Genomic DNA, 19,883 nt, shown 5'->3' with positions numbered 1-19,883 from the left:
CCATTGAAGAGTCTTTCTTTAAGACTAGACTCTGCTACGTTTGAAACGTAAGACCATTAACCATTTTGTTTGTTCGTACCATAGACCCTTTTACTTAGTTGACAAGCAGCTTGCAACTGCTAAGTCTATTTTTTCACAAGTAAAAGTTGCTACACGTATATATATATATATATATAGTAAGTTGAGTGAAACTCCTCTGGGTGGTACAGTTATTAAGTTCAGCTCTTTGCGTAACATAAAGAATAGGTCAATCATTTGAGCAATGTCAACTTTTACCAACGGATGACAATTTGCTATTTAACATCTTTATGTTCCCTGATAAAAGTATTGCTTTAAATGTACACCATACAAATTGCAACAAACGTTACCGGCACAGTTTCTCAGAAAACTTTCCACCGGCACAACAAAATATAAGAAAAACTTTAGTAGCAACCCTACAGGTACAACTGACCTTGTAAAGAACTCTTCTGAAACGTCACTGGTCTAAAGTATATAAAGTTAAATGACTCGGTGCCCCATTAGCACACGCCCAAAGCAGTCGCTTTCAGGGGCCAATCGAATCATTTTTCAAGCTTTCTTTTCTAAGGATAAGTGACTAAGGGATCGATATGCTGCATTACCCATGGGAACGAGGCTGCCATGTGTGCTGTGGGAACGAGGCTACCCTGCGGTGTGTTTTATTTTCTCACAATAAAAATGCCACATGTATAAATAAATCAAGTACTGGTAAACAACTTTACTATTGGTACAGTTGTTTATTTCAGAGAGCATTACCAACAGTTGAACTGCGATCAATTCCCAAAACTCAAGAATCAAATCACATGTAGTACAGTATACATATTTCTTTTTAGAGAGTCGATTTATGACACAAATTCTCATTGCAATTTACGGACCAGTTTAAGAACTCACTCCGCAGCAGTGCAGTTAATAACGATCCTTGAAGTAGTAGTCACAGCCAATTTTCTATACCTTTCGCCCAGGTAGTAGTTAAAAAGCAGGACACTTCTTTTCAGAACAGGAAGTCTTCTGAACAATCCGATAAATCTACTTTGCGGTAGTAGAATATATAGCAAGACAGTTCTATTAAGAACAAACTCTCCTGGCATGAAGATATATACATGGTGTTACCGCAAACCAAATATATAATTTACAGATCCCTGAGTGTTTAAGCGGGTTTCCAAGTTTTACATTTGTCAAGGGACTATATGCGGTGGACAGTCCCTAATAAGTGTCCTTTCCCATCACCACATGTTAATAATTGCATGATTTAAATGCATAATATGGTCCTTTGTACAATTTGACTAAATAATTTTGGTCTTCTCCACATACTACCGGCCATTTCAATGAAGTAAATCACATGGTCAATGCCAAGGTTAGTCACTTTACCAGTTTACCATTAGTTGACAAGCCACCTGGTACCTATCTTATGATGAGTTGTTTCATGCTGGCAGTCTTTCAAGGATCCAGTCTACTAATTCCTTGATGACTTTCTGCCCATCACCTCCAGGCTCCTTGTCCAGTTCATGGTAGTGACCTTCATAGACCTGAGGAAAATGGTGATACCATGGTTTATAATAAGAATAATGACATTATACAGAAAGGTTTGCGGTTACACCATGTAATGACTATCTCTAATGAGTTGGGGTGGTCCTGAAAAGAACCGTTGGTTTCAACTCGACATTTCGATCAGTATGCTCTGATCGTCTTCTGGAGGTTTCGCTCTGTATGCTCTGATCGTCTCCTGGAGTAAAGCTTCTTTCTCCAGAAGACGATCAGAGCATACCGATCGAAACGTCGAGTTGAAACCAACGCTTCTTTTCAGAACCACCCCAACTCATTAGAGATAGTCATTACATGGTGTTACTGCAAACCTTTCTATATCGTATTTCCACCATGCAAAGTTTCAAATCCTACTTACTAAGTTTCAAATCCTACTTAATAATGACATTAGCTGTAATTAACTTTAACTTAATAACTGACATTTTCTATATCGTATTTCCACCATGCAAAGTTTCAAATCCTACTTAATAATGACATTAACGGTAATAATATTTAATAGACTGATTGCGCTACCAACATTGCGTGACCTGAGACAGGTATTACACATCAACAAACACGGCGTACTGCATATCAACGTGCGTTAAAAAGCACATGATTTTTGTTGCATTTGTTTGTTTAATCGAGGCTTTTCTTTCTAAAAATCACTGATGAATATTCTGGAGTTTGAGACCTTGAGACCATGCCGGTGGCTGAACAATGCCAGTAATGGGTCAACACAGTTCCACCAACTAGGAAATTCTTCGAGAATGTTCACAGGATGTAAACATTGGTAGTGCAATCAGTCTATCATACTGAAAACAGTAGACCAAATATGATGTACAATAATAAATAAAAATTATAAAACTGTAGTTATAACTATAATGGTAACAAACAAACAAAACATAACATGGCCCTATAAGCATTAATAATAAATGAGTTGCACACTCACAGTGAATTTTTTGTCGTTACTTGGAGCCTTCTCGTACATAAGCTTTGACCCTGATATTTCAGCAAGGACGTCTTTGTCACCGTGCTGTAGCAAGAAAGGCCACTTAGCGTCGGCCAGTCCTGCCTCCACACGTCCCATCGCCGCAATCGTCTGCGTTCCAAAGCGAGCCTTGACTGCCCCATGATAGACCAGGGGATCCTCATCGTAATCCTTGACCTGCGACATGAAATATTTTGTGAAAGACTTACTACTGGATTAATGTTATTTGAATTTGACAAAATGTCAATGACAGAACATAACTCGTGATAGGCACATACATGTAATGAGGGTAATTATATTGATGATAATTCTGTTGTAACTAGCCATTTGCAAGTTAGATTTGAATCATGTCTGGTAAAATGACTTGCTTTTAGTAGTCACAATGTACCGTAAACATTTCAATTCCTTAGACTACAGAGACAGTTGAGTTGCTATGTCAAATGGTTCCGAGCATAGCAAACTCCAGATGAGCAAACCCTGGTACTGTTGTGCCATAAGCCTCTCTTAATAATATGCATGAGGTACGTCACAATGCCAACTCAAAACGAGGCGATGGGCGCAGCCACTGCAAGTGATGGGGAACGTGCGCCCATAGCCTCATTTTGGGTAAGAATTATGACGTCATGCATAAGTATTAAGAGAGGCGTATACACATTCATTCAGAATTGTGTGTGGGTGTTCACCGTCTTATTGCAAGTGTTAAATGCATTTTTAAATTTGTAGGCCTACTTACTACTTCAGGGTCCCTGCTCATCATGTGTGCCTCCAGTTTCCCCATAGCTGCCCCAGGGAAGAGTCCTGCTAGAGCCTTGGCCATAAAGAGCTACAATCAACAACATTTAAACTCATTGGATTATTAATGACAGTTACAGAACCCCCCAAAAAATAAAAAAAATTACCAGCGTGTATTGCATGAGACATTATGTGCGTCCGGGCAGCAAAAAAAACAACCCCTTCTTAATAATAGCGAATGATAACTAGGAGCTTCAGATAACTATTACTTTAATTGCCATGGGACACATTATCACTAAAACCCTTTCTTCTGAATGGTATTTATTGACGTATCAGGTTATGAATTTAATAAATTAAATCATTTAATAGGACTAACAAGAGCAAATAATAACGAAGTTAATGACAAAGTGTCTGGGTTGTGGTTCGGAGCATTAATATTCTTAAAATTAAAAAATGATTTTTGGGGTTGAACAAAGAATTGACTAGAGTGGGATTCGAACCAACGGACTAACCTGCCGGCGCTCTACCAACTGAGCTATCTAGCCCTATATTGGCGGTGTCCCTATTTTGTCAATATCTTTGTAAAACCTTACTTAAATGGTGAACTCTTGACCTTTAACCTACCTTAAATGGGGTCACCACTTGTGGGTTAGTCTTGATAGCAGGAGACATTAAGATTACACCAGTATTGGTAAACAAAGATGGTCTCTCATATGCCAGCAATATGCCAATAGTTCCACCCTGTCGGTAAGAATCATGAAATATTGTTAAAAAATTATTTCTCACGAATTCATCTAAGAATATTATGTTTAACAATTTGTGTACAAAGTTCATGTAGACTTCTTGCAATTTATTTTAAAGTCCTTTTTAAGTACACAAGAGATTAAAAAGCCAAAATATACACAATAATGTAAAACACCATAAAGTGGCTGAAATATGTAACATAGGCCTAAGCAATACAAACTTTACTTCATATAAAGTGTACAATTACCAAAACTACATGAAGAAGTCAAGTAATTAAACATTGAAGCAAACTAAACTAAAAGTTAGTTCGTAATAGGCCTCAACAAGAAAAATAAATATTGACACCACCAAAATAAAGCATTGAAAAATATATTAAATTAAAACAGAACGATTTACAAATTGTTCAAATACATGAAGTACCGAAAACCTGCAAACAACAATGAAATACAAGAAGAAAACAAAATATTGAAACCACCAAAACGAAGCATTGAAAAATATGTTAAATTAAAACAGAACGATTTACAAATTGTTCAAACACATGAAGTACCAAAAACCTGCAAACCACAATCAAACACAATTTACAAGCACCAAGTGAAAAATCCATATGGTTTTACCATCCAATCGATATGTTAAACACTGTATACTCAGTACTTTCCACGAGTCCCGCTCTGGAACGGCAAAGGTAGTGGGTTGGGTTCGAATCCACCCAAGAAATATACCTGTGTGGTGTTTCTTTTCATCACAGGACTTGGGAAAGCACTGAGTGAACAGTGACTTACACACATCAGTGGAAGGGTAAAAACCAAATAACATTAATTATCCCTGATGCAAGTTTAACAATTGAGGTTTAAAATCGCCTGCATTCATAGAACAAAAATCATGAGAGGCACTTTAAAAAGTACACACACAATGATAACTTCAGTGGAAAATAAATGCTACAAAACATAACGCACAGAGGACAATACATAGACAATAAAGATAATAACAAGTGACCATTTTGTAAAGCGCCTTACGAAAAACCTCAAAGCACTTTACACAAATATAAAATCAGCTACATATTAAAATACAAAGAGAAAACACTCATAAAATCTTACAATAATGCAAGTTTTCAAGACCTATTACTTTTTTTTTGGGGGGGGGGGGGAAATCGCACAAAACGTAAGAGCATATATTCTAGTTGATGTTTAAAAACTGATGATTAAATAAGACTGTTAAAAGTTAAACAGTACAGTTGTATGGACAAGTTATTACAAGGAGGAAGTTGGTAATTTTGTCCAGAGTCTAATTACCTTTTTGTTTGTTTGTACATTATTTTAAGTTTTAAGAGATAACATTTACCATTGAGTGTCCCATCATAAACAAAGGAACATCTTTGTGTTTATCTCTCATTAGGTCAATGTGTTGATTACAATCTCGGACAAAGTATTGGAAGTCCTTGACATCTGCTCTGGGTCCTTCACTCTGCCCATGACCGACTGAAAAGGAAACAATAGGAACTCAGTTGGGGGACACATGATAAAGGGGCTGGAGGGAAGTGTTATGGGCTCATTAGATTGAGACTCAACAAAGGAAAGAGGCAATGACTACGTGGCTTGATTAAGAACTCTTTGGGTCATGTTCAGTCTACTGTGAGTAATGCTCTAAAAGTACATGAGTTGCATTATACATTGTAAGTTGTCAATAGAGGGCGGTATATAAGATGAGTGGTACACTCTCAACAGGAGTTAGGGGCTGGTTTGACCACAAGAAGATGGAAACACTAAGGACAAATCATGTTTCTACACAGAACTTTCTATTCTCACACAGTTAAGACTGAAAAGGAAACAATAAGAACTCAGTTGAGCTGATTCTATTCCGACAACTGTTCTTTCATTTCCTATAATATCTGGAAATATATTTATTTAGTGTATCTGTGGAACTTGATATTAGACATTCCGTTTTATGATAAGGATAAGAAACTCCAAATACATGTAGCAACAAAAAACACATGGTAGAACGATTCTTGGCCCAATTCATGAAGCTGTTTTGAGCATAAAATAGTGCTTTAGAAGCAAAAATTTAGTGGGGCACCAGTCACAGTGCACACTTTATAATGTTATAACTAAGACTGGGCAAAGATCTCCCCTGCAGCTACATCATGTACCTGGAAAACTTCTTATAAATATTTAAACAACACATTGGCCAATGCTTTCCTAAAATGTAACATCACCTGCAATTTGAGGTAACTTTATTGTACGAAAGTGATCATTTATCAACAAAACAGAAGCAAATTAGAACTGAACAATTTATACAACTTTGACTTTCAAAAATGTGAATCTAGAAAAGGGTCATAGAGACTTACTGTGATCGTGAGCAAACACAAGGATTCCATTGTCTGTACACTCTTTGGCAACCTTGGCATATCTCTCACAATGTTCGCCCATGCCATGCACAATGTGCAGCATGGCCCTGAATGAGAACAATCAAAACATCAAGAAATCAAAATTACAACCAAATTATACTTACTATAATACTATAATAGAGCATAGAGAGAATTTACATAATGAGAGAGACCATGGAGAGACAGAGAGGTCAGAAAGCAGACAAAAAGCAAGGGGGTAATTAACAATGAATAGTGACACATGAAGGGGGTGGAGGGAAGTGTTATAATGGGTTCATTAGATTGAGACTACTTGACTTGTTTAAGAACTCTTTAAGTCATGTTCAGTCTTAGGCCGTGTCCGAAACGACGACTTCGGCTACAGCTACGGCTAGATCAGCGCGTCTACCAGTGTTGAAGAATAGGCAGACGCGCGCGATCTAGCTTTTGCCAGTGGCCTAATCATTTAGGCCATCGCGGTAACATTATAGAAATCAAATAATACAGAATGCTGACTAGATTACGGTATTTATTTATTCATTGTCATGACTTTTGTACGGTTGTATTATCATGATCATGACTGTCATAATCATGATTGTTAAGTTGTTGTATTGTAGTTGTAATGTATGTACGAAAGTTGTTGGAGGTGTACTTTGAACTTTTTAAAGATTACACTGATTATAAAAAGTGATTAACTGTTCTGATACCCTTCAGATTACACGATCCACACGATTACGATTATCGCAACAGACTAATTACAAAAACAATGCTACAATTTACAAATTACAAACAACAACATTGATTAACAATGTAATTCCTTAGAATTGGAGCCTGATCTCGAGTTTGTTGAATGAGTTGGACTGTGAAACTGAAAGCGGAAAAGTTTCCGTATGGCGCCACCACTTTTTCATTCGAAATAAAATAATATAGTATCTAATTAATACCTGATTGATATATCCCTTTTTGTAAAAATGAGTGAAAAAGTGGTGGCGCCATACGGAAAGTTATCCATCAGGGGATTCAGATCAAAGAGTTAAACACACGCAGTTGGTTTGGACCACAGTTAGCAGTTGTGGGGCTAGCTGATTACGCCATATGATTTACGCCCGTAACCAGATTAACTTTTTAGAGATTCAGTATTTTATCACTAAGTTTGTGTTATCTCTGTCTTACCTTATCTGGGTTCCTTCTGATGGCTCCCAGTATTTAGTGTAGATGTGCTGTCCATCTTTATTGACAAAATGTGTCAAACTTGAGTAAGCAACTCCCTGTGGACTTTGTCTTTCTGAGATTTCGGATGCACTTTCACTTGGAGAAGCCATCTTCCCATGCCACACGCCTTCAATTCACAGCAGCCCCGATTGCCGGCCAGAGCAACAAAGTTCGCTGCAAGCACCAAATTTCAAAGAACCTTGTCAACGACCGTCGCGACGCGGTCAACGGCGTGTCGTTGAGAGAGTGCCGAAGAAATCTACGAATCTTGTTAAACCGCACAATCTCCATATATCGGTACACACGTGCAGGTGACTGAGCAGCAAGATTTAAATCAAGTGGGCCCTGAATTTACATTATTATGTTTGTGTACAAATTAAACTCATACTGCTATTCGGCGGCTGCTGACAACATTGCGGGTAGGGTGGGCGGGGCAGCTAGGGTCAGAGAGGACAGCTCTGGCTAGGGTGGGCGGGGCAGCTGGGGTGGGCGGGGCGGGGAGGGTGGGAGGGGCAGGTTAATCTGATTCACTCTGGAGCTGGAATTCAAGGTGTGGACTGTGGTTGTGTTAGGTTTGAGAGCTAGCTCTTTCACGCCCTGAACCCGAACAAAAAGTTTGCATATCACACAATACCAATGTTGAACTAAAAATGTAAAAATTAAAAGGGTAGTTTGGTCTCCAAGAAAACAAACACTGATAAGGAACCAAAACACGACTTCATTCTATACTTTGCTCTCTTCCTACGTGTTTATTTCAATCCAAATTTCTACCATGTTTGACCCATATACATAGGTTCTGCTCTTTTCAAAACGGGCCTTTATTATTGAGTAATATAATATATTATACCACACACTAATTACCAGGCATGATATTTGGTCCCTTTGGAAAGAAGTAGAACTTTCTTTTAGTGCTAACTTACTTGTTTACATGGGGACGAGTTTAATAGAATTTTCAGGCAATTTAATCTCTGTTTTTCTTTTGTTTTCTAAGGGCAAACAAAAATCTAAAAGGTCCGCCAGTAAATATAGGTATGGAGTAAGAAAATCTTAATTTATTTTCATAATTTTTATACACCATGATAAAAGTACATGCAAATGTCATAAGCAGGTAATGTGTTTAGTCCTCTGGTTTAGTGAGCTGTGTGTTTATCTGGCTCCCATCAACTTTGATTGCCCCATTATTTCACAAAACCTTGAAAATCTTAAAAGAGTTCAAGCAATATTTGTTATACTTTTTCAATTAATAAATAAAAATCTATAACTAATTTTTCGAGATGGTTTACGCCAAACATATATATTTTATTAATAGGTCTAAACTTTCCACTCCTCAATGATTTTGTCAAAATTATAACATCACTGTGTCAGGAAAAAACCTTGTACTAACGTTACCCGTGAGTTTGAAATCTTCAAATTGTTGTATCTCACTTCAAATAACCCACAAATGTACTTACATTGTAAGGTGCTACATAATTGGGTCTCAGAATTCATCACTGCAATTACCTATCTTTCTGAAAGTTTGTATATACCCAGCGCCCTGAGTACCTCGTTTGGTAGATACGTGCGCTATATAAGACTTTGATATTATTATTAGTATTTGACAAATTTGCAGAGAGCATTTTCATGCAAGATACAAAACTTTTGCAAAATGGAGATACGTTTTTGCACTGACACAACAATATGCATCTCCCATCATCAACAATCCAGATTCCTGCAATAAGCTCCATGATTATAAAGGAAGAATTGTTTATTTATCTTTTGCATCAGCTGCAGACAAGAAGACACAATGAAGGCTGACATCCTTTACACAGATCCCACAACCTTTACAGCAGCATCCTCAAAGTCTAGTGCTGTCTGGATTGGCAGACCACTGTCCTTCAATATCTTCATGGCTGGTACGACATTGTAACCTTCAAGAAAAAACAGTGAGGCGTTAGATTTTTGCGTTTAATTTTACAGTGCATAAGGTTTTGTTTTAAATATTGCATTGTTTAAATATCAATGGACAAAGGTTTTCAAACAACTTCCAGTGGATGAAGTAAAGTGGGGAAGGGAAAACATTTCTGAGGTGTTCGCAATGCTTTTTGGAAATGCCGGTTACTTTTCAATTGTTGACATTTTTGACACTGCCACAAAATGAAATAGAGTGCATTTGTTAGTGGTGGGTATTAATGCAGTACTTGGTTACTTTCGATCCAGAAACCGTAAGTAGGAACTATGAAATAAGTGAATGTGGGCCAAGAGTGTTTGCAAAAACCAGGGGCTTGGAAGGTGTACAGGTCACCTACATTAATAATCTCATTCGACTCTCATAATGCAAGTCATATAAAACCCAAAATCATTGTGCAAACAGCAAAGTAAACATACCTGTACGAATGTAGGTACATGATTGGGATTACATGGTTATTGATAGCTAGCTAAAAGCTGCTAGTTGGCGGCCAGTGAGACTGCACGGAGGAGTCCATTTTATCTGAGGGTGGTGATTTTTTTTTATTTATTTTTTTTTCCTTTCTGGGAGGGGGGGGTGCTTACTGCTCAGTAAATTAATAATTTAAGAGGTACATTGATTAGAAAGGCTCACCTGCTAAGCGTACCACAACAGGAACCTTCAAATCCATGCCCCTGCAAGCAGATGTGATTCCCTTGGCAATAATGGAACAGTCCACAATACCGCCAAATATATTGACTAGGATGGCTTTCACCTTGGATAGTAGAAAATAACAAAGGTAAAAAAAACATCTAATTGCAGTTATTTGTATTATAACAGACTGAAATTCTAACACAGCAAACAGAAATAATCTTTCGTAGGACATTATAATTTGATAACACAGAATTTCTTTATAGATGTATTTTAAATCACATCGATCATTTAACGTTGTGGGCCAGATGGACATGCTTTGAATATAACATTACGTGGCTGTAGTCTTGTGTCCTTAAGCAAGACACTGCTTTCTCCTTGGAAAGTAAATCCAAAGGTCCATTGTGTTGTTTAATGCAAACAAAAATAGAACCCAGTACACTAGCCCTGGCGGCCTTACACTTTCGTACTGTACTACAGTGACGTCCTGGACATCAGGGTACATTTCTGGGGCGGAAAATTTCCACAGCTTCATAACTCAAATCTTACCTGCAAGAAAGCACCAATTTCAACAGATTCACATTCCATGGCAGCATATGTTTTTCTGAGGTGGGTTTTGATCGTCATATATTCTTCACAAATCCGTAATTTTCATGAAATAATGCAGCTCCCAACGTTACAAAATTCCCATTTTTTTTCGTACTCTCACAGTCTGCCGTGTGTACGCAAGACGCACGACGCGCAAATTTTGAATTGTGTTGTTAACGCTGTGCAGTAAAGAAACGGTGAGCAAGAATTCATGCGTCTAAGCTTGCATCATGCGTCGTGTACGCGAATGTATACGCGTACGCACGACAACAGACAACACTGTAAACAGGAATTTTTTAACGTTGGAAGCTGCATTATTTCACAAAAATTACGGATTTGTGAGGAAAATATGAGGACCAAAACCCACCGCAGAAAAATGTATGCCGCCATGGAATGTGAATCTGTTGAAATTAGTGGCTTGTTGCAGGTAAGATTTAAGTTATGAAGCTGTGAAATTTTTCCGCCCCAGAAACGGGCCTCAATAGTTAGGACTCGGTTCCTGTGTACAGAGAAAGAGTCCTATATAGGGCTACCAGTACACGTTCTACACAGAGCAGGGGCTTACCATGTTACTAGCATGGTTTGGTAGCAATTTGCACCACCTCATGCCATATTCCTATCAATGTGTTTCATTATGGTTGCTTCCTCTCTTAAAATCATTCTTTTAAACAATCTCCACCTGGTTTGATAATTTGGCACCAGGGAATTCATTCATGACAGACATACCACATTATAAAAAACAATAAGGTAGTATGTTGGCGACCAGGCCTGAAAATTCATCTTTGAAAAGACAAGGCCATTTTCATTTTGCAAAAGGGCACTTCCATTGGAAAATCATTTGAAGCCTTTGAATGGGCTCCAAGGCCAAGACCATGGGCAACCGAGGCCATGGTCTCTGTGGCCTGCGTGTCATTCCAGGACTGGGCGACTAGGGCAGTGGTTAATGAATGTACTAGGGGTGTTGCCAAGAAAGTTGTAGAGTGTCATGGCCGAGTGGTTAAGAGCATCGAATTCAAGTTCTGGTGCGAATTCACTGGAGTGTGGGTTCGAATCCCGGTCGTGACACTTGTGTCCTTGAGCAAGATACTTTACTATAATTGCTTCTCTTCACCCAGGGGAATAAATGGGAACCTGCGAGGGTAGAGGTTGATATTGTGAATGAAAAAGCCTGCGGAGCGATATAAACTGTTGCCCAGGTTGTATACTCCCAAGGGAGCTGAGAAACATTAAAAAGGGATGTTATTGGCCCTATGACCAGGGCACTAATGTAAAGCGCATTGATATGGTTATTGTGAAATGCGCTATATAAGAATTTGTTTAAGCGCTTAGAGAATTAAGTGTTAGTTATTAGGCTCTATATAAATCGAAAGTTATTATTACTTCACAACACATGAAGATGTGACAATCCAGCCAAAGTCATATCTGTCACAATTCTGTCACAGTCTATCATCATAACTTCAATATCAACAAAATGTCTAAAGCAAATTTAAAACAGAGTCCCACTTACACTTTCTTCAGAGTTAAGAAGTTTGAAAGCCTGGAACACCTGGTGTTCCTGAACACCTCCTCCAAGATCAAGGAAGTTTGCCGGCTCCCCTCCATGGTATTTGATAATGTCCATTGTTGCCATGGCTAGACCTGCACCGTTTACTAATGGAGAGAAGAAAGAATGACAGGGTTAATTTAGATTGCGGGTGGGCAAAGACAGTTTAATAGACCATGGTTAAATCTGCTACCTTATCATTTACGCTAAGCTGTTCTACCGACTGAGTGAGCTAGCCAATGTTTCCCTCAGTTTCATTGTTAATGAGGTACCTCAATAAATATAGCATCAACACTGCATCCTGGGAGGATCAGGCAGGAGATCGAGCCTCATGGAGGCAACTGATGCACAGAGGCACTGCTAGCTTTGAAACAAATCCTCTAGCTCAGGCAACCGCTAAGCGTCAGCAGCGAAAGGAGAGGGAACGTGAGAGACATCTCCATGGTCCAACCATCCCTATGACTACAAACTGTGACATATGCCTGAGAGTATGTGGCTCACGGATCCGACTTTTAAGTCATTGACGGAGTCACCTTAGGCACTAGCTACCTCAACCCTAATAACTTTGCTTATCTTTGGAGAACACCTTCCTCGACATCAAGGGATTGCCTATTGTTACCCACCTCAACAAGTACTATAGATGGCAATGTAATTGAGGTACCTACCTAAACAGCCAATGTTGCCATCCATGCCAATATAGTTGAGGTTATGTTTTGATGCCTCAACTTCCCGAGGGTCACTCTCATTCTTGTCATCAAGAGCGAAAATGTCTTTCTGTCGGAACTCAGCATTGTCATCAAAGTTCACCTTGGCATCGAAGCAGACCACTAGAAGAATAAAAGAAAAAAAGGAATTGTAAAAATTTGCCAGGACACAGGACAAACACAGGACATGGAGAGAAACAAGGGAATGCCGCCCATTAGTTACTGTAGCTGAGGGTCAAACTTTCCTGTACACAATTACTGCATTGGTTTTATTGAGGGAACAATTCGATCAACCTCAATCTGAAAGCTCACAGATTACAGACCTCATACCTCATAGACAATCTCTGGAAAAGTTCCCATATCCTGCAACCACTTCTTCATTCGTTATGAAATAAAATAGTACAAAATTTACTCAAATGAGACATTCCTCTTTGTAAAACACAGTGAAAAAGTGGTGAAAGGATGCGGAAAGTTTTCCAAATCTCCAGCAAAAAATTTCTTTCCAAGTCTGAAAGAAAATAGCATTCGAAGAGCACTGCAATCACTGCAATTACTTTTATTATTTTTTTATTATAAAAAAAGCCCAACATCAATGTTCAAACAAGTTTTGTCAAAACATACGCCGTTTTTCAATGTTTTCGCTAAAACGCAACTATCAAACCAGTTTTGATTAGAGATGTTTTTATTGAACAGGTTTCATTGTAGGTGTTTTTATTAAAAACTTGAAGATGGGATTGACTGATCTAAATCAAAAGATCATACATCAGTGTTTGTTTTGAAATTTAAAACAATTTAAGTCTTGGGCTTGGTTCTTAAGCTTTACCTTTGCCATCAGGTGTTTCTCCGAATGGATTAATCTCAACCTGTGTAGCGTCCACTCCAAGGAATAGTTGGTATAGATTCTGCAGTTGACCTGCAGCCTGTAGGAGAAAAAAAACACAATCCTCTCAAAAATAAAAAAAAGCTGACATGATTAGACAGATACAGAAACAGAATTAAAGAAGGTGCCAGACCAACTATTTAATTTAGATTTTAAAGGATTTGGGTACTTTTTCAAAATTTTCATAGATTTACATTAAACTTACAGGGGTTGAAGATATGATAGTGGAAAGCTTGAGACCAAAACTATTTTCATGACATTGTTTTACTCATTTCCCAAAAAACTACAGCACCTCAGCACGTAATATTTTCAGGGAATCTTTCTACTATCATTATCTTCAAACTGTGTAAGTTTAGTGTAAATCTGTGGACATTGTGTTTTTTGTCCTACAAAAAGTACATAGACCCATTAATTTACATTTATTTCCATACTTCTATGAAAAAAACAACTAGTACATAAGTTATGGAATAAAGCAAAAATAACATCAAGTAGCACTTTGCAGGATAAAAGATAGGGCTGTTTGATAAGCAGAAGTTTGTAAAAAAAAAAAAGCCTGACATACAAACAAAGAAACAAAATTAACAGACAGACATGCAAACAAAATGCCTCGGTGCCCTTTTTGTCCTTTCACAAATGAAACATACAGTCCTGCGAACACAGATATGGGTTTCAAAGTCCAAATACCTCTTTTTGAAGGTCTCCCTTAAACTTGAGATTGTCTGCCATCCTCATTGCCTGCTCATCTGTAAGTCCAGCAAATATATCTATTGGTTCCTGCCAACAAATCAATAAATCAAACTTAAACAGCTACCTGAGCGGAATGTTTTCAACAGAAATGGTATTTTTACTTGTTTATAATGCACTTGTTCACCATTTTAACATAATTTTGATATGTATACACTTCTGAACTTTTCATAATTAACGAGTAAAAAATCAGGCCCCTACCTAAAGGTTTTTTGAAAAACTAAAAACACTTCTGCCGTTGAGAGCGGGCGTCAAAGGACAATGCCGCTGACGTCATTTGTAGGAGTTTGCTTTGTTATACATCCACGCTGCAACAAAGGGGCTTTATCTACTTATGACGTTTTGAGAGTGATTACGTAACGGGGCTTTTCGCAAATCTCGCAGAAAAGCTCTGGACAAGGGCATACAAAATGATTGTTTTTTTGACACAATTGAAACCTATTTATAATCATATGACTCGATTTCCTTATTCATCAAAAACATTTTAAGTGGAATTCAGCAAAGTTCACGACTTGACAATTTCGTTCAAGCAGGTCTTTAAGAAACTGCAATCTGAATTGTTGCTTGTACACTGATAGGAATGCAAACATATTGGGCACTGATTGGAATGCAAACATTTAGACCACTCCCCGGAAAAAAGAAAAATTAAACAGCATTTCAAAGAAACTAATTTGTGGCATAGTCTTACTTTTTGTAGCATTACATACGCCATGGTATTAGATTGTGAATTGCGTTGGTCAAAAATCAATCAAGTGATGTGCTACAAAAATGGCATAGCTATGGGGAACTTGAGTAAGGAACCACACGGGGTACACTACAAGCCCAAACACCATTCTCATTGACCTTCTGTGACGGGTGTCCTGCTCAAATCTGCTTACAGCAGAAAATTGTTCAGCAATATTTTCTGCTTTGCAGCTCTATGAATGTTGGCCCTGTTCAGCGAATTTCACATAGTATGTCTATAATGATAATAATAATAATAATAGTGGTAATTTATACTGCGCCATGTCTGTCTAAAAGACACTCCTGGCGCAGGAGAGATGCCAAAGCCAGATTGCAAAGAGTATGGTTAAGCACAAAAATAACTTATCAAATGGGTTTTGAAGCTGGAATAGGTAGTGATTTGTCGGAGTTTAGGGGGGGAGTTTGTTCCATAGTGATGGGCCAGAGTGTGAAAAGGATCGAGCTCCCCATGAAGGGCGTGAACTGATGGAAACGTCACACCTTGAGACTTTACAAACCTTAAATATAAGCTCTGGTGTTTTCTCTGCCACTTCTTCTATGTCCATCCCTCCCTCTGGACTACCAACCAAGACCGGGCCGTTCATCTCCCGATCCATCAAGATGGCCACGTACGTCTCCCGGGAAATATCCAAGGCCTCGGCCACCATCACCTACACACAAACATGGAACAAGCACAAACATGAAAAGGAGAATCCGTCGGGTCGGCGCAAAAACTTTGTCTCGCGATTTTGCAAAAAATGTTGTTTCTAGCAAGAAAATGCTCCATACTTAAACACATTTTCTAAACGCAAACTTTGTGTGTACATCCAGGCTACTACAGTACACATTTTCTAAACGCAAGCTTTGTGTGTACATCCAGGCTACTAGACGGTGAGATGTGGCATTTAGACAGATTTAAACTTGCGCGAAATGTGAGGGAAAATGTTAGGAGATACAACATAAACAGATTCAAACCAACTGGGTGTTGAGTTATGGTGTTAGATTGTAGTAAAATAAGGACAAATCCTAGTAAATCACTCACACGGAATAGGCATAATGGACAGAGAGCTGTTGGAAAATATCCACACACAAAAACATAAAAACAAAAAAACACAAACACAAAAACACTGGTAATTGATAAAAGAGAACAATCCTTTTAAGGACTACAAACACTGACCTTTTTAACTTTGACCCCATCCTTTGGAGTCTGTTTAGTGACTAGATTATACCCAATCATCTGAGACACCATTGGTAGAAGCTCATCAGGGCTGTTAATAGGTTGGGTAAAAAAAGTGTTTCTTATCAATGTAATTCAATTCAAAAAACTTTATTCATCCTCAATAGGCAATAGACCAATCCATTAGGATCCCCCCTCGACGCACATGTGAGCAAGAACACGTGAGCCTCTCCAATGCCTTTCTGCACAACTTTGCCGTGTGCGCCAAGCATACGCGCATGCATGTCGGAACTTAATTTGTCATACCTTCGCTGCGTTATGATTGGTCAATACGCAATGGGGCGGAGCTTAATGGATCGGTCTATTACATCAGTTGGCCAGCTCCATGTAATGCTGATTCATGGCAACATTTTCAAGAAAGATTCAGTAAAAGTCACCTCTGACAGTTTCAGATAAATAAAATATAGTATTAACTTGTTGTCAAAACAGCTTTTAAAAAGATGTCACAGTATTTTCATCAAGAACGCCAAATCTATTCAAACTTAAGCGAGGTGACGGCGGGTACTGGCCAACCGAAATACCACAGAAATGTTTATCTTGCAACTCGCTGTAGTGGATATTGTTTGGTAGTCAATAAGGTTTACTGTGTAGACACAGACACACCACATGTACATTAAGATTGAGAGTTTGAATCTATTTACTTACTTTTTCGTCAAGTGTACCCCTCCCTTGAATCCACTGGAGAATGTACCCTTCCCCCTTCCACCGGCTAGGATCTGAGCCTTTAAAACAATCTCGTTGACATCTGTGAGGAACAGAGAGGAGTGTAAGACTACATGAAACAGAAAATGTCCTTGTTGACTAGGAGTCACATGATCAGACCAAACAAAAGATTTCATGTACCCAGAATATACAAAGAATAAGAACAGTGTAAAAGATGAGGGTTTGACATGGATCTGCAATAAAGGTAATAAGCAGACTTGTGGACAAGTCGTTAAATTTTACGCGGTGATAGCGTTCCCACTCTATTCCGAATCTCTCAGCGATTCCCGCGGTATTCTCGCGAGACTGCTTGCCCCGCGAGACTATTGCTCTCTTAGTAGTTCGCGCAAGAGCAGTGATCTCGCGAGAGCACCGCCACAACGCGATTACCTCACCACGGCAGACCATTAAGGACTTGTCCACAAGTCTACAATAAAGGTGTATAACAACCCCTTCAAAAGATTCTAACTTTTGATTGATACGTCTTATTTTTACTAGAAACCACGGGAAAGTGACGCGTTATACACACAGCAAACAATGCACTATCTAAAACCAAAAGTGTATTTGGGTCTGACCTAGAGTTTCTCCTAATCTATTTGGTTCTGTGCGACTCTACCGCACCTGTCTGAAATGGGTGTAAGTGTATTGTGCCATTTCAGATTTAATACACCTGGAGTGCGTTTTGGTGACCCCAACCAGAAACATTGGTCAGCGGTTTATGGGAGTGTCGTGGCCGAGAGGTTAAGAGCACCGAATTCAAACTCTGGTGTTTCTGATCAGCAGAGTGTGGGTTCGAATCCCCAGCCGTGACACTTGTGTCCTTAAGCAAGACACATAACCATTGCTTCGTCCTTCGGATGGGACGTAAAGCCGTTGGTCCCATGTGTTGTGTAAACGCATGTAAAAGAACCCAGTGCACTTATCGAAAAGAGAAGGGGTTCGCCCCGGTGTTCCTGGCTGGATTGGCATCATATTGCATAAGCACCTTGTAAACCATTACATGGTGCTAAGGATTAGGTCTTATATCTCAAACTTCGTCCAATTCCTTGCAGTAATAATACCTGGCGCTTTGTATCCTTTGGCAAAAGTTGCGTTATAAATACAGTTATTATTATTATTGTTATTATTAGCGGTTGAGCATTTTTGCATGTTCGGTTGAGCGCGATGACGATGCTGTGCAGACCAACCGGTATCAGGCTTGTTGACTCAGTTGGGCTTAGGTTGGGGTCGCCAAAACGCACTCCTAACTTACCCAGAGCTTTTGCTTCTCTCACTGCATCCGGTGGATTATCGGCAACACGAAACCTCTGAACCGTGACATCATAATCTGACATCAACTTCTTACTCTGGTATTCCTGAAGATTCAGACATCGAACTGGAACCACTGAGGCTGCTAATGACTGTTAGGAAACAAACAAAATTGTTTCTTCAACTAAAAATCCTTGAATTGCTTGTCCATTTATTATAAATGTCGTTCTCAGCTTTGCTGATCTAGGGAACACAGCCAGGCCTGATTATTGATACCTTAAAAAAATTGTTGGATGGCAGGCATGGCAGAATATGGAAAGTTACCCAAAAAGCAGCATTCGCCGCAGAGCAGAGTACTTGCCAAAAAAAAAAAACTGCTGGTGGTGCCACTTGGTGGGGCACCACTCTAGCCCTATTCACTAGGCCTAGCCCAGGTTGGACTCCTCCGTTGCAGGCAACGTGACAGAGTCCAGGGTATAAAGGTCCGGTACCATTGCGAACAAACTTCAATTCACTCATGGAGGAATAAATTAATCATGCAATAATAAAAAATATTCACGTAGACCCCTATTATTTAGCATGTTTAGCATTAAAGCCAGTGGACACTTTTGGTAAGCAGTGTTGTCCAAGGCCCACACTTCGTGTATCACAACAACTTTTATATAAAATAACAAACCTGTGAAAATTTAGGCTCAATCGGTCATTGGAGTCAGGAGAAAATAACAGGAAAACCCACCCTTGTTTCCGCACGTTTCTACGTGTCATGATATGTGTTTACTATATAAATTTGTAATTCTCGATGTCGAGAATTGATAATTGTTTAATGTTTTCTCAAAAGTAAAGCATTTTTCATGGAATATTATTTCAAGAGAAGTCTTTTAATATTACCTTCTGTAAACCCTGTAAGTTATTTGTAAATTTTGTTCTGTTTCGAAAGTGTATTTAAAAAAATTGCTTTAAACAAATAGGCCTAGCCTAGGCCCCCTAGGAATGTTAGGCTGAGTATGGCTAAGATTAAAAGGTTATTGCGTTAAAAAGTGTTACTTAAAGTCTTAATTAATTAACACTAATTTGACTAAAGTTACTAACTCTCATTTCTAAAGTGTAAAATAATAAAATTAGTTTTTCCATTTGTGAAATGTGTGTACACTGGGGATGCTGCTTTGCAGTAATAACACTACAGTTTTTGTCTTCATATTGCAAACCTACTGTACCTGTTTTTTTAGAAGGGGAACAGCTGTTTTTTGCTGCAATCTCTGAAGAACACGCGTAATGGAGGCCGCCATGTTTGATTTTGACTTCAGCGCATTCAATATTCGTGCCAGCACCGAATTGGTGCTAGCACCAACTTTCGAAAACCTTTGT

The 19,883-nt window shown here is 38.7% G+C and overlaps 2 protein-coding genes across 2 annotated transcripts; both read right to left on the bottom strand.

Moving 5' to 3' along the window:
- Positions 1-1,008: 1,008 nt before the first annotated feature.
- Positions 1,009-7,698, bottom strand: LOC117307085 (monoglyceride lipase-like). Its single transcript, XM_033791740.1, has 7 exons — positions 7,536-7,698; positions 6,345-6,451; positions 5,342-5,478; positions 3,884-4,000; positions 3,261-3,350; positions 2,489-2,704; positions 1,009-1,544 (listed from the first exon to the last, which is right to left on the bottom strand). The coding sequence occupies exons 1-7, from the start codon at positions 7,682-7,684 to the stop codon at positions 1,440-1,442; spliced, it is 921 nt and encodes a 306-aa protein (XP_033647631.1). The 5' UTR covers positions 7,685-7,698; the 3' UTR covers positions 1,009-1,439.
- Positions 7,699-8,478: 780 nt separating this feature from the next.
- Positions 8,479-19,816, bottom strand: LOC117307240 (succinate--CoA ligase [GDP-forming] subunit beta, mitochondrial-like). Its single transcript, XM_033791926.1, has 11 exons — positions 19,733-19,816; positions 18,523-18,670; positions 17,214-17,313; positions 16,509-16,599; positions 15,850-16,002; positions 14,549-14,638; positions 13,808-13,904; positions 12,946-13,107; positions 12,245-12,387; positions 10,153-10,273; positions 8,479-9,481 (listed from the first exon to the last, which is right to left on the bottom strand). The coding sequence occupies exons 1-11, from the start codon at positions 19,802-19,804 to the stop codon at positions 9,375-9,377; spliced, it is 1,284 nt and encodes a 427-aa protein (XP_033647817.1). The 5' UTR covers positions 19,805-19,816; the 3' UTR covers positions 8,479-9,374.
- Positions 19,817-19,883: the final 67 nt, after the last annotated feature.

Source organism: Asterias rubens, chromosome 2 (genome assembly GCF_902459465.1).
Source record: "Asterias rubens chromosome 2, eAstRub1.3, whole genome shotgun sequence".
In the NCBI taxonomy this organism is placed as follows: Eukaryota; Metazoa; Echinodermata; class Asteroidea; order Forcipulatida; family Asteriidae; genus Asterias; species Asterias rubens.
The sequence above is the reverse complement of the archived record's forward strand: the minus strand, read 5'-3'. Positions and strand labels throughout refer to the sequence as shown.

Coding starts and splice junctions, on each gene's coding strand:
- LOC117307240 (XM_033791926.1), bottom strand. CDS start 19,804: ATGGCGGCCTCCATTACGCGTGTTCTTCAGAGATTGCAGCAAAAAACA. Junction 17,314..18,522: donor GAGAGAAGCAAAAGCTCTGG/GTAAGTTAGGAG, acceptor TGTTCCTCACAG/ATGTCAACGAGATTGTTTTA. Junction 16,003..16,508: donor ATGGGGTCAAAGTTAAAAAG/GTCAGTGTTTGT, acceptor GTTTGTGTGTAG/GTGATGGTGGCCGAGGCCTT.
- LOC117307085 (XM_033791740.1), bottom strand. CDS start 7,684: ATGGCTTCTCCAAGTGAAAGTGCATCCGAAATCTCAGAAAGACAAAGT. Junction 6,452..7,535: donor TCAGAAGGAACCCAGATAAG/GTAAGACAGAGA, acceptor GTTCTCATTCAG/GGCCATGCTGCACATTGTGC. Junction 1,545..2,488: donor GTAACGACAAAAAATTCACT/GTGAGTGTGCAA, acceptor CATTTTCCTCAG/GTCTATGAAGGTCACTACCA.